The 16049-nt window shown below is 29.3% G+C and overlaps 1 protein-coding gene across 1 annotated transcript; it reads right to left on the reverse strand.

The window, feature by feature from the left end:
* Positions 1 to 446: 446 nt before the first annotated feature.
* LOC111897392 (chitin elicitor receptor kinase 1) lies at positions 447 to 15708 on the reverse strand. Its single transcript, XM_052764893.1, is given in 11 exon segments — positions 447 to 808; positions 1595 to 1693; positions 1795 to 1933; positions 2701 to 2792; positions 3210 to 3361; positions 3508 to 3604; positions 4104 to 4193; positions 4771 to 4973; positions 7731 to 7883; positions 8182 to 8220; positions 15017 to 15708. Coding segments are annotated over 11 exon segments (1899 nt in total). The 5' UTR covers positions 15687 to 15708; the 3' UTR covers positions 447 to 643.
* Between the last annotated feature and the right edge of the window lie 341 nt (positions 15709 to 16049).

Genomic DNA, 16049 nt, shown 5'->3' on the forward strand with positions numbered 1-16049 from the left:
TCTGAGTGATTGTTGCAGTTCAACTTTTGATCATGTGAGTTTTCTCACCATATTTTAGGACATTGAGTGTCATGTTATGTTTGTTTCCTTTGTAACTCTTGCTTTTATGCTGGTATATGTTTGTTGGGTTGGGGCACTTATGTTTGTTGGGCTGGGCCCGCTTATATGTTTGTTGGGATTGGCCTATTATTGTATGGTGTATGGCATCGTGGAGGAATTTACTAAGCTTTATGCTTATAATTTTAAGCTTAAGTGTTTCAGGTGCTTCAGGTAGCAAATGGAAGTTCCCGACATGATCGCATCACATCTTCTTCTACGCTTCGAGATGTTTCTCACTTTTAATTTCATGACTATGGTTTGATGATGTTTACTGATGGTTATTTTACTCTATTGAGAATGAAATTAGTTTGTTTTTTTATATATAAATGAAAATTTTACTCTATAAATTTGGGATGTTACAATTGGACACATTTATTATTGATGTTCAAAAATAAAGTATAACTCTATACTACTAATTACATTGAGTTAAAGAAATATACAAGAAAATGGAATTATACTAGTTTCTATCAAACCATGTCTAGTTGCTTATGTGGCACAACCTCGTATGAATTGGATGCTTATGTGGCATAACAACAACATTATACTACCTTCCTGACATAAGTTGAACCAAATCTTGATTTTCAAAGAAAGAACCAACGTCCCAATCCTCGGTTGAAGATGACAGTGTCATTAGTGCAACCACAATCGACCGCATGCTCGGCCTCAATTGAGGGTTTTCGTGTGTACATGCTTTAGCAAGCTGGGCTATCTACAAGTTTGATTTTAATGAGTTAAACTTATAGCTTTCCGGTTTCAGCTTGTAAAAATCACTAGTAATAATGTACCTAACTCCCGCTTCCAATATGGGCAATGCACTTTATTTTTTAGCCATAATTAGAGTGTGTTTATATTTTTTTCCCATAATATCAGTGTACCAACATTTTTTACAATTAATAATAGTTTACATACATTTTTCACCAATAATACCAACAATAACATTGTACTTATATTTTACTACCAATATGAGTAATATATTTTATTTGTTACATATTGTTATCGTCCGTACACAAACGTAAACATGTTGTTATTTATCTATATAAATATGTAAGCAGATTACTAGTATGAGTTATATATTCCTATAATTAGTAATAAAAAATACGATTGAATGGATAAAATAAATTTAAAGACATTGTTCTTGTCGTTCAAAATATTATACATTCCCTACGTTGATAGAGATAAGTAAATATGTCACAATGTCCTACAATTTATCCCTTTCCTATTCCACACATATTTCTTATTTATTAATCTTTAAGTTATATACTATTCCACCACTTATTACTATCAGTGTATCGAAATAAATGCAAACATTTTCTTGTTGTATAAAATAAAATATGAATTTACTTTTTGTACACGTGACATCATTACCTAAAATTAATACATAAGATTCTTCAAATTTGTTTTTATTTGAAATCTTTTTGAAATTTAAAATCACGATACCCAAAAGTAAGGATTTTGTGAATAGGTAAACACAATTGCGATTATTTTGTTTACTCACCTTGCGGATAGAATCGATAGGGTAATCAGCTCCAAGCCTCGGATCTATTAGTTTGCATAGAGCTTCATTTGGATTAGACAAACTTAAGACCTCCTCAAACTACACAAAAAAAGTGATAAAAATAATGTCATTGAAAAATGTTAATATGGAATTAATGTCAAGAATAAACAAGATATGTGGAAAAAAAATTAAGAACTAACCAAACCGACAAGTCCTTTAGACTCACTAGACAATTCATTTGCCTTGACAATGGCTTCTTTAGCTGATATTAGTTCAAATAAAACAACTCCAAAAGCATATACATCAACCTTTGGAGAAACCTCACCATATTGAGCATATCTGCACCAAAAGTTTTCATGTTAATCAGACCATAATCCACATAAATCCACATAGGGCCAATAAGTAAGTTTTCTTGAACAATAAAAATAAAAGAGTAAAATGATTTAATCAGTACAAGTTGCTAAACTGATAAAGTGGTGAAAATATGTTGTACTTTATATATTTTTGCCTTTTTCACATTATATATTTAGGAAAAAAATAGTGAGAAAATTCATAAAATAACCAAAATTGAGGGGGTGTTTTAAACATTTAACCAAGAAAATTTGAGTTTTGGAAAATGACCAAGAGATCCGCAGAGGGGCTCTTCGGATCGCTTTAAACCTCCTACAAACGATGAATAGTACCGATGAATTGACATGACATCATTAAAAGACAAAAAGTATGGTAAGTATCATGGTTCCACAGAAGTGGCTCTATGGATCCATTTAACCCCCTACGGAAGTTCAAATTCTCTGAGGAAATGGTAGTTGCTCCTCTCCGACAGATCTGCAGAGTCATCTCTGCGGATCCCTGCAACACCTCTTCGGAATTTTTGTTTTCTCTGTGAATCCCATCATATTTTTGTCTTTTAGTGATGTCACGTCAATTTCTCAGTACTATTCATCGTTCCTCAGAGGTTTAAAGCGATCCGCAGAGCCCCTTCTATGGATCTCGTAGTCATTTTCTAAAACTCAACATTTATTGGTTAAATGCTTAAAACACCCCCTCAATTTTGGATATTTCATGAATTTTCTAAAAAATAGTGTACAAATTTACTCAAAACTTACTCTGGAGGCATGTATCCAAATGTTCCGACTAATCGGGTTTGTAAGGAGCCGCTCCCAACTTCTGTAAGTTTTGCTAGCCCAAAATCAGCAACCTACGTGTTTTTAGTATTAAAAAACTGATAATATGTGACATTCTCACTTGAATTTTGTAAAACGATAAATGCAAGAAATTGTTACATACTTTAATTTGTTTATCGTAACATCATAGTTTCATGTATATCTATTACAACATTATATTGTTTCACTTTTTATTTGTTTATTTTGAAAAATATACCTAATAATAGCATTAGTTTTGTATTTGGATGGCATTTGTAATAGGAGGAAATTAAAATAGAATACTATAATAGTTAATAAACAAATAAATATGAACAACGTTGTCATTTCTTGCATTTTTGGTGGCTTGAAGCCAATAACATCTTGGTCAAGAAGTTGTTTCAAGGTTTCAAAGTATAATGTTGTAATAGGAATGGAAAGGTTTCAAAGTATAATGTTGTAATAGGAATTGAAACCTTTGCACGATAGTTTTGATCGATTAAAATGTTAGGAGACTTGATATCACGATGAATATACACGGGAACTGTGTGCTCATGTATGTATTCAAGCCCTCTAGCCGAATCAAGGGCAATTTGTACCCTTGTAGCCCATGGAATTGGTTGCCTCCCTACAAAGGTTACAATTTTGTCGTTAAAAACATGATAAGTACAAGCATATATGTATATGTATATGTATAGTTGTATTGTACGTGTACTTTTTTAAAAATGGAACTATATAAGGTTTTTTTTTTTTTTGTTTTCGTAACTCCCTTACCTAATGAACCACGCAAATGTTGACTCAAATTGCCATTTTCAATAAACTCATACACCAAAAACAACGATCCTTCTACACAATATCCTATCAAACGTACCTGCAAAGTTCAAAATGGTTGTAAATACATATTTCAAATTGCACATGACAGAATAGGACCAATTTATACGATGTTTATATGTTTTACAAAAAATACCTCCGAATTTAAGACTAATTTCCATTCAATGACTTTGAAATTCAATATTGAAATTGAAAGGCATAATGACTATTTAACCATTTTTAGCATAATTTCGGCAGGATTTGGTGTAAATCACACGGATTACAAAGTTTGATAACATTTTCTGCACTTTTTATGGATAGGTGACTTGCATAAACTTTTGCACTATTATGGTGGCCCCTATAAGTATTTTCCTGTTTCTAAAAGACCAAAACGACGCTACACATGCCCTAAACCAAGGGTGGAAAATATTCATGGACAACAATGCAAGAACATAGTTAAAGTATTCGACAATCGGTTTTGAAATCATTAGGTTTCTATATAATTTCTCAAAATGTACAAAAAGAAGAAATCTAAGTGTGCACAAGTTTTGAGATATTACCAGGTTCAAGTGATGAACATGTGTTAAGACCTTCAACTCAGCAAGAAATTCTTTTGATGCTTGCATATCCATTTTCTTTATTGCTGCTTTCTGTACTTGTCCAACACCAAAACAATATCAACTTCCCAAAACAAAAATATAAACATTTTTTCTTTTAGCTAATGGATTTAACTGGGATATGACTTAATCCAATAAGTTATATATGGGTGTGTCCTTTCACTTTATATAGAAAAATGACTTAATAGATAAAGTCATGGAAATGGTACATTAAGTCCTAAATTTTTACAAAGTTGCCCAATTTGTTTTTTCGTCTCATTACCTCGTCATTTTCTCGAATACTTTTTAAACAAGGTTTTCCATCTTTGTATTATGTCACTTTTTCGATATGGTACAAATGTTCACTTGATGCTTTTGTGGTCCGATAAATCCTTTTAATCCCTAAAATTTATGAGAAATGATACCGACTATTAACTTGGACAACTCAAGGAGGAAAAGGGTTAAAAAAAATTGATTTAGGGACCCAAAAAGCAAAAAAATACAACTTTTATACCATATCCTAAAAAAACAACACAACAAAAGGATAGGAACTTGTAATTTACACTTTATCCAAATAGTAAAATATAAAAACAAAATAATAATAATAATAATCAAAAACACAAACACAAACCTCGCCACGAAGCTCTCCATAATAAACAGCTCCAAAACCACCTTGGCCAATCTTATTAGCCATGCTAAACTCATCGGTAGCCTTGGATAGCTCCTCGTATGTGAACTCCACCGACTTGTCCACCGTTATACCGGTGACACCTGGCGGTGCACCACCAATAAGATGACCTGACTCCACCCTTCTTCCCAAATTGCTATCCGAAGCTAAATCCAAAAAAAGAAAACGAAAAGTTACGTTTTTGTATTATTCATTATTCTTTCAAATAGAGTAAAATATAGAGAAGTTTAAACTTTTTTCTTTTAATTTAATCCCTTTTTGACCGTGACTTTAATGTTGTTTAGAATTTAAAAATGAGCGTTAAGTCCATGCAACACTTTGCTAATGTTATCCAACCCTTTTTAAGTTGATATGGAAACGACTCAAGGGTTTGATTCGTTGGTAGGTGACATGTGACTGAAATGCTAAGATAAAATGACCAAATAAAATGTAAGGAATAATATGTAGCCTATAATTTGACAATTTTTATGAGTGCAAGGATATATATAATAGCACCCATAAAATATTTGGAGTGTTGCTATATGTATCCCTTTTTACTAATTGAACTCCTCAAAATCCTTAATTACCCTCTAATTACTTTAGTATTAATCAAATCAAAAAGGATTTTGACCATTTTTTTTTGTTTTTTGTTGTCTTTTCTTATATATATATATATATATATATATATATATATATATATATATATATATATATATATATATATATATATATATATATATATATATATATATATATTAAAGATGTTCATAAGTTAAGAATAGTAAATTTGGATGATTTTTGTCAACTTTGGTCTTTATAACCATTTTGACACGTTTGGTTCTTGCAATCAAAATTTTTACATTTTTTAAGAACTTTTTAATATTTAAAGTTTGGCCACAAAACTTTAACAGTTTGACAACTTTTGTCTATTTTCTACAAACTTACTAATTCCTACCATTTTAATTCTTTTTCCATTTTGACACTTGTGATCCTTGCAGTCAAAACTTTTACATTTTTTGATTAAGAAAAAAAAAACGGTCTAGGGCAAAGCCCGGGTTTTTCACCCTTGCACTTTCTACGCCTGTCATTTTCTTCTTTTGCTATAATTTTTCTATATTGGTCATTATATTTAATTTTTTTTTGGTTTTTCCTACTCTCACCAAAGTCAACTAAAACAGTCAACAACAACTTCTATTAATCTATAAACAAAAACGACATTCAAATCAGGCGCATACGGCCCATACGGAGTTTGGCAACAAAACTTTAACGATTTGACAACTTTGATCCATTTTCTAAAACTTGTTAATTCCTACCTTTTTAATTTTTTAGTCATTTTGACACTTTTTGTCCTTGAAGTCAAAACTTTTACATTTTTTTATAAAAAACACACAAAAAAAAGTACGGGGCAAAACCCGGGTTTTTAACCCTCTATGTCTGTCATTTGCTTATTTTGCTATAATTTTTCTATATTGGTCATTATATTTAATTTTTTTGGTTTTTCCTACCCTCATCAAAGTCGACTAAAACAGTCAACAACAACATCTATTAATCTATAAAACAAAACAACATTCAAATCAGATGCACATGGCCCATACAGAGCATGAGCAACATATCTAGTTATTATTATTATTATTATTATTATTATTATTATTATTATTATTATTATTTTCCTATATTTATTAGTGTTGTACAAAGAGTGGTTCAAATTTATATTTATACATAAAATCGTTTGAATAATTGATAGACGTTCGAATAATTGACTATCATTGTGTTATTTTTTTCATTTGGACTATTCGTGTGTTATTTTTTTCGATTGAATTACCATATGTTATTTTTTTGTATGGACTATCTATGTGTTATTTTTCTATTCGGACTATCTCTATGTTATTTTTTTTTTATTTGAGCTATCAATGTGTTATTTTTCCTTTCGGACAAAATAACATTAGGATAATCCGATCGAAAAAAATAACACAGTCATAGTTCAAAATGAAAAAATAATTCAAGGATAGTTCGAACAAAAAATAACATACGAATGGTCCAAACAAAAAAAAATAACACAGCGGTTATCAGAAAAATAACATATGAATAGTCTGAACTATAGGGAAACCTTGTATGGTGTTCGAAGCTTATGTTTCACATAATACCTATAATGCACCACACAATTATAATAATCAATTTATCAATACATCCGATGATAAAATAAAAACAAACTTTGTTTCATTATTATTATTTATAATAGCTTTTAAGATTAATAATAATAACAATAATAATAATAAATCAAATAAATTAGATAATCTTAATAAAAAAAACAACAAAAAACTAAATAAACTAAAAAAATGAACAAAAAAATTACAAAATATTAGAAGAGTGGTACAATTAGTAAAAAGGATGCATATAGATTTACACAATATTTCTCTTTTCATTTATGTTCCTAGAAACAACTAACAAGATGAAATATTCACTTTGACACATAGTTGTACTATGTTGTCACAAATAATATTTAAGTATGAGTAAGATTTTTGAATATTGGTAAAAATTTGTTTTGAAAAATTGATTATTCAGGTAAATTTGAAATCACCTGTATCCATGCTTTTGAGTTTTGATTAACCAGTTATTTGATTGTGGTTATGAATATCATTAGTCAAGTACCAACAATCAATTTTATTTAATGTAAAGCTTTATTTATTTTAATAAATTACATCGTTAAAAATCTAGTATTACCTTCAAAATAATTTAAATACCGAGTTTTTTTTGTATTTTTTATCATATCAAATATTTTTTTGACTTTATTTTTAAATGAAAATTTATGTCCCTAAACGTTTAAATCTGAAATGAGGTCTGAAGATGCTTTTAGATCAATATGAAATTTAATAGAAGCACCAAAAAATAGAACAAAAAAAGACTTAATAGAATTAGTAGAATACCAAGATGAAGTTCGTTTGCATTTTCTTCGAGAAATGATCCTTCCGCAACCCTCTTCCTTCTGTAGAATCCAAAGTAGATGCAAATCCCCAACAAAAGAACCCCGACAACCGCTCCAACAGATGCTCCGACAGTGGCACTTCCCGATAAACCTGCTCCAACCATCACCACTACCACATGATTAACTTAAATATACCATCTACAATTGGTTCATTTGACTTAGAAGTTGAACTTATATATATATATATATATATATATATATATATATATATATATATATATATATATATATATATATATATATATATATATATATATATATATATATATATATATATATCATTGAGTGAATAGGCAAAGAAGACAACCCTTTGTGCTGCAAAAACAAAACACCAAAATCAGATATAAAAACAGAAAAAAAACCCCTAAATAGAATAAAGTCAAGGTTTATACTTTACCTTGTCTTCAAAGGCGGAAAAGTTCCATTTTGATCTGTAATTACATAAAAATGAGAGAAAGTTAAGCGCTAATTATAAACCTATAAATTACGCAACAAGTCTTCCGGGGTAACATTGTTGTGAAATATACTTTAAATTATTTGTTTAATGTAACATTATATTTATACTTTTTTTTGTTATTAAACATTGTATTTTCAATATTAAACATTTTAATTTTAGAAAACTACTTAATTATAGCATTTTTATTTTAATTTTTTTTATCTTATAAGAACATTATATTTATCAATTATTATCTAATTTTTGCAATCTAAATTGTTTTGTATTTGGATTTTGATAACATTCTTGTAAGCTGATACAACTTATGTTACGGCGAAATGAAAGTAAGATGCTATAGTTAAAAAATATATATATGAAAATATGATTAATTTTTGCATTTATACTAAGGTGCTGTTTGTTTTTTCTAAAAAATCACTTCTGACAACTTATTGTTGCGCCGCGTAGCACACGTGCAACACTTGACCATTCACAACTATTTGTTTTTCAGAAAATTTCTAACTTAAAAACTGATGTGTGTATGCTACGTGGCGCAGCACTAGACCATCTGCTTCAAACCTCTTCGTACATTACTTTAATTTATTGTAGCAGTCTGCAGACGTTAAAAAACATTCTTTTTATTACATGTTGCAGTCGTTTGGTCCACCTTTTCTGCTACCGAGTGTTGCAAAAGTGGTCTGCAGACTTCAGACATTTTCATTTCGAAAAAACAAAAAACACCTAAGATTAATCATTAGTTCTTAGGCTATGCGGAGCAGGCTTGACATTGCATCGACAGAGTTGAGACACCATGCCCTCAGCTTAACATGATGAGCTCGGTGTTGTAACTCGACAATCTCTTGAAGATGAAAGAGAAAGTCACTCTTCTCCACGAGCCACTCTCTCTTTCTTCTTCTTCTCTTCTCTACTTCCTAACCACGAAAAAAGTTTTTGTTCATTTTTGGTGAGCTTAGGTGAGCTCAACACCACTTCCCCATCCTTAGTTTAAGTTTAAGCTTTTATATGTGATAAAGAAGCAACAATACTCTTGATTCAAACTGTGGTAATTACAAAAATTAAAACAAGATTGTGCATCATTTGTTTTTCAAATATTATGTGCCGGTAAGACCATCCCATTGGCAATCAAATGCTTGGTTGGTTGTCATATTTCAATTAGAAAAAAATAAAAAAGTCATTTAAAACCCACAATTAAGTTGTTCCGCCAAACCTCAAGTTGTCATTTTTATTTCTTTTTTATTTATTTATTTGTTATAACTCTTTTACACTTTAAACATTATGTTGCAATTAGTTTAATTTTATTTTTATTAAAAAAAATAACAAAACACACTAAAATACGTAAAATAATTTTGTCTACAAATAAAGACCAATATTGATATATTTTAAGAATTTTGTTTATCTTGTCTATATAATCTTAAAATAGTAGAAAAAATTGGGTTATAAATTGAAAAATATATAATATTTAGATTGTATAATATAATAAAAATCAATTATAAATAATATAAAAGTTTGGTTTGGGTTAGGTTGTTAATGGTTATGAAAAGTTGGTTTGGTTGGATTGTGTAGGTGGAAGAGAGATAAAATATTTTTTTAATTGATTGTTGGGTTGATTTTGGTTGTGAATGGGAGTAGTCTAAGGCTGAACGGAGTGGGAGGTACCAAAGCACTCGCTAGGCTCGCTAAAGGAAGGAGAACACCGCCCCCTAACGTTCGCTAGGGGGCTCGCTATGTTGCACTCGTTACTTCCTTGGCGAGAGGAGAGAGAAGGAAAAGGGAGAAACTGATTGGTGGTCAATGGTTTGACAATATTGCGACCATCAGGGGCGGATTGGTGATCCAACAATATGTTATTTGGTCTTCGTTTGTAAACCATTGATCACAGAAGGTGAGAAGAAACACAAATGTCTGCTTCGTTTGGTTCTTCAGTGGTGGCTGCCTTCCACATATCCCAAAAGCAATTAGGATTAGGTATGCTTTATATCTTTGGTGGCCTTTACCGATTGTTGGGCTTGAACTACTTTAACTCTTGAATTATTAGAAATTAGAAACAGATGATATGTAATTGAGTTATTTAATTTAATTGTATATGTAATTTATTATTTTAGTTTAACACGTTTGTGACAAGTTATTTTATTGTCATTTATTGTTAGTTTATATGTTTTATGTTAATAAATTTGTTATTTAAGAATTTCTTTCGTTTGTGCAAAACAAAATTTGGCATTTTGATTATGTGCTTTTAAAAGTTAAAGTAAACTTATTTATCAACCACAAAAAAGCTTGTATCAAGTGCATAAAATTTGTTTAATATTTATGCATAAAACTGTTTTTATATTAAAATAAAGTAATTTAATTAAATTAAAAAAAGAAAATAAAAAAAATGAAAAAATGGAGTGCTAGGAGTGTTACTACTCATTATCAAATGCTAAGATTAGACCATCCACATCGGGTCTTTCAAAAATCTCTTGCAATGCCACTCAACAAAAATTAAATGCCATTTGGACTTCATCTTTCAAATTTTGCAAGGCTTGCAAATTGATATATTAATAATTTAATCAAATAATCATATCTAAATATTAAAAACCAATTGGTATATTATCTTTTTAATAAAATAATAATATCCAATGATGTGTAATGCAAACAATGTATAAGTGGCATTTACAACCCAATTGCAAGCCTACCACAGATATGGTTGCTCTTAGGTGTTAAATTGTAAAAAATGAGGTGACATTTCAAAATCTGATGTAGCAAGTGTTAAAAGTATTAACACTCTTTTTAACCTACGAAAACTTGATAAACGAAAGATAATTTTTTTTTTTGGAAAGTATCAACACTTGGATTCTTTTTTTTGGAAAATCGAAGTATTTTATCAGTCTATAATTTAGAATCTATATATGAAGTATTTTATTAGTTTACTAGTTTTTTTATATTATTTTATATTATTATATGATTAATATGATTTTTTTTTTTTGTTTTTTACTAATATTTACCACTTCACTTGTAAATTTCTAGAAGAATTAATACAAATCTATGATTTAACAATATTATATTCTGTTATTAAATTATATAATAAATTAATAATGCTTTATGTAAAAACGTCTATTAATAAACTATTAAACTATTATAAAATAATAATGTTTTCGGTTATTAAACCAGACTTCATAAAAACCGGCACCAAGACATTCCTTCATTGGGCCGGTTTAAGGTGCAATCCGGCCCGGTAAGCATGAACTTACACCATCGAGAAAACAAAAATAATAATAATAAAATGAAAGAAAAGAGACAAAATCAAGCAATTTTTTTTTAGAAAATTACATGAATGGTCCCTATGGTTTGAAGTAGTTTGCACGTTTGGTCCTTAACTTATTTTTTTAATTCGAAAAATCCTTACTGTTTGTTTTTGTTACGCACATGGTCCTTACCATTTGTTTTTGTTACGCGTTTTGTCCTTATCTTACTTAAAAAGACTTTTATTTAAATATGAAAAAATGGTAGAGTAGGTTTAGTAAGGCGAATGGTGGAGTTGGGAGTGTGTTTATTTAAATAAATTAAAAAATCAAAGACAAAATAGCTTTTTTTTAGGTAAGACAGGAATCAAATGCTTAACAAAAACAAACAGTAGAGACCTTTCGAATTAAAAAAATAAGTTAGAGACCAAACATGTAAATTAACCTAAACCCTAGGAACCATTATGTAATTTACTTTTTTTTTTTTTTATTTTTTTTTATTTTACCTCTTCCAGGAATAAACACCAAATCCCCGCTACTAAAACTCGAACTCGGATTATAATCCCTCAAAAGATTCTCGTTAATCCCACTTTCATTAGCAATTGAGGACAAACTCTCACCACTTTGAATCGGATACGTGATGAACAATCCATAATCCTTAGAAACACTTTTATCCCCACAAGAACAGTTCACTACAACATTTACTTCACTACCTAAAGGAATGCTTAACTCATTATACGTATTGTAATTCCTCAACATACTTACAGTTGTGAGATTCGAAAAGCCAGTCCCTGCGATCCACGAGTAGGTGTTCTCGGGACTAACATTATACACGAATCGATGACTCAGAAAACCTCGATCTTCACAGGAACACGAAAAAGGTACGTTTACTCTTGAACCCTCAGCAACTGTGTCTGGATTTGTGATTTGGGGGTTGTAACTTTGAATTTGGGGGATTTTGGTGGAGAAGATTTGCGATACGAATGTGATGTTTGATCTTACCCACATCCGGTATGAAGCCAAAGCAAGGCATTCGTTTTTACATCTTGATTCGATTCGATTAGCAATCAGAAATAACACCAAAAACTGTACTGGAAATTTGATTTTTCTCATGGTAAGAAATGGAACGAATTCAGGGAAATTAACAACAGTAGGAGCTTGAATGCGGAAAAACTAACAAGACGTAAGATGGAAATTGTGTTGATTTGGCATTAGTTTTAGGTAATCTAGAGAAATTAACTTGATGCCCAGATGGAAAATTTGATGAATTAGCTACGGAAATGAACAAGAAAGTATGGTTTATACTTTATAGTATCTTCAACACATATAGTTGAGGCGACTCGGTCCAAATCCAAGTATAGAAATTGTTTCAGGTAAAAGTCTTTTTTGAGTCAACTGGTGGACGCTTGAGTCTCTGGTTCGACGTCTTTTTGGAGTTTATTTATGTTTGAATGTTTCTTTCCTCTTGAAGCATTAAATGGGATCATAATTGCTAAGAAGCACTATCTTTTATTTTTATTTATTTATATAAAATATAAAATAATGATATGTAATTATGTATAATGATCAAGGTTATCAAAATCGGGATCATACAAAAACAAAAGACTGTTTTTGGTTTTGCAAGATCGAGATCCTAAGATCGGAATCGGGATCCTAACATCCTACAAATTAAAATATAATTTTAATTTATAATTTTTAATCATGAAAAATATTTCAAACATTTAATTTTTCATTTTAAAAGTTATAAAAACTTCAAAATATTAGTCATAAGTCACAACACAAAATTATAAACAGTAAATTGGAAAATGGTAAAAAAAAACATAAAGTAGTAAAAAAATTCATTAGCAAAAAAAAAAATAAATAAAATAAAATTAAAAAATTCAAGGGAAGGTAGGATCGGATCTAGATCCTACGATATTACGATCCTACTTGCAATCTTACCTCAAATATGATCCGTTTACGATCCGGATCGTTTTTCATACTTAGGATCGTACGATCCTATGATCAGGATCGCGATTTTGACAACCATTATATGATGTATAATTTTTCTGATTTTAACATTTGATTTAATTTAGTAAGTAAGAAGAAAATTAAAAACAAAAGACTAATGCTCTGTCATAAAATGATAAAATTATCCTAATAATTTAACTTTTATATCAAATTTCTTATTTTAAATTTAAATGTACGTTTTTATTTATTAAACTTGTAGATTATTTCTTTATCTTTTGCATTTAAAATGCTCTTTGTATATTTTGACATGTTATAGAAAGAAATAATGATCAAATTGTTTGTTTGTTTATACCCATTTCCTGTGTTATTTTATTTATTTATTTTGCATATCGGTTTCATTTTTTATTTAATAGACTTAATGAATAAAACACTTAATCTTGACAATTATATATGGATTTTTTACTTAATCTTGACAATATGACTTAATGAATTAAGTAAGAAAAACTTGGTTTAATATATTAAGACACTAACAATTTTCATATTTGTCTTCTTTTTTTTCCTCCCAATTTCTATCAGATTAAAATGATAAATAAAGTTAAAATCTATAAATACGATGACATTTATTTTTTGAAATGTAAATATATAAAGGTCATTAATCTCGTTCAAAGTCTATAAAACATAGTCACTCCGTCCTAAAATTATTGTCCATTTTGACTTTTGAAGTCTTTCCATATCAACTTTGACCATAAATAATTTTATTTGTGTTATGTAATTTACGATGAAACTTATAACAATGAAAATACATTTAAAAACAATCTATTCATATATCTTGCATAAAAAAATTATATAACAAAAAATGAATTATTTAAAGTCAAAGTTAAACAAAATAAACTTAAAAAGTCAAATGGGACAAACCAATGATATTGTTACATTAACTTATATGTTATGCCTTTTCCAAAAAAAAAGACAGAAACCCCTTATATTATGCAAAAAAATCTCAAATATTCAAAGCAATATTCTATAGTAAAGTTCCATCTTAAACCAACAAAAATATTAAGGACATATATATAACTTTATTATGTAAACTAGTTGTGAAACCCGTATATTATACGGGTTAATTAAAACATAATGTTAAATAGGAGCGATTAAATGAGAAATTTATTTGAATTTGAAATATGAAATATGAAATGAGTGAAAATTATGAAGAAAAAAAAAACATGCAAAAAATAAATTAATTAAAATTATGTGTTTAATTATTAGACCCGTATATTAAATGAGTTATTATAATAAAATGTTAAATACAAAGGTTTAAAGTGTACATTTATTTGAAATTGAAATTGAAATTTCAAATTTCAAATTTGAATTTAATAGTTATTATAGTAGGTTTAATTTACGGATTAATGATATAGTGAAAATGAATAATGAAGTAATTGACAAGTGAAAAATAAATATATTTCAAAATTATGATAAAATGACATGTGACCAATTAAATGAGAGAATGACAATTGGCAATAACATTTTCATTTATTAGGGTAGAAAATCGTATTAATATATTAGTTTTATTCATAATCCACTTAAATAAAGTGAGTTTAAAAGTTAACTAACCTTTGGCCGGCACAAACACTAGTCCCAACCCGGCACTAAAATTGGATCTTGGGTTGAACCGCTCCAACAACGTCATCGGGACACTTGATTCTATACTTATAGACTGCAAATCTTCATCGGGTCGAAGCGGGTATGTTGCAAACAACCCGTAATCCTTTGACACGTGTTTGTTGCCACATGTACAATTCACTGTAACATTAATATCAACAAAGTCCGGTATCTTTTCGGCTTCAAACCAATTCACTCGTTGGACCCAATACTCATCCGTAAGATTAGCAAAAACTTCACTAGCAATTTTACCATAAGTATCACCAACTTGAGTTTCGTATTTGAAAGTATGGCCTAAAAAATCATCATTTAAGCATAGACACGAAAACGGGACGTTAATTCGGGCCCCAGATTCTATGCTGTCGCCTCCCGGGATTTGTGGATTGTATCTAAGGATTTCGGGGATTGTTTGAGAGAAAATTTTGCTTATGTAAGTGAGATTTGATCCTTGTGCAACATAATATGATGCCAAGGCAAGATCACAACCATTGCTACACTTGGATTCAATTTTTACAATGAAGAAAACAACCCAAAATCCCAATTCTAATATACGTTTCTTTCTCTTTGATATATTGTTCATGAGAAAAAGAAGAAAGAGAGAAATGAAGAGATATGGGTGCATGTAGAGAGAGAAAGATATGTATTATAGTTCAAATAGTAGACAGATTAACTATATTTTAAATTAGAGAGATGAGATTGATTACATGTTGGTTTTGTTTGATAGCATAAAGAATTGTAAAGGAATCGTCAAAAAGTATAAGCTCCATCATGTTTCTTGTCTTCTATTATTTGTTTTATGATTCTTGAAATTAACCTACAATTTTCAAGAATCATCAACCAAAATGAATATCACTTCTGTTACATAATTTATTTTGAGATCATCTTCATCGAAATGGATAATAACTTCCAAAATATATTTCTATCGATATTCCATTAATTTCGAATACCTTTTTGTTCATTTTTTTTCTTGTTAAGATTATTTATT

The sequence above is a fragment of the Lactuca sativa genome, chromosome 1 (assembly GCF_002870075.4).
Source record: "Lactuca sativa cultivar Salinas chromosome 1, Lsat_Salinas_v11, whole genome shotgun sequence".
NCBI classification, from domain to species: domain Eukaryota; kingdom Viridiplantae; phylum Streptophyta; class Magnoliopsida; order Asterales; family Asteraceae; genus Lactuca; species Lactuca sativa.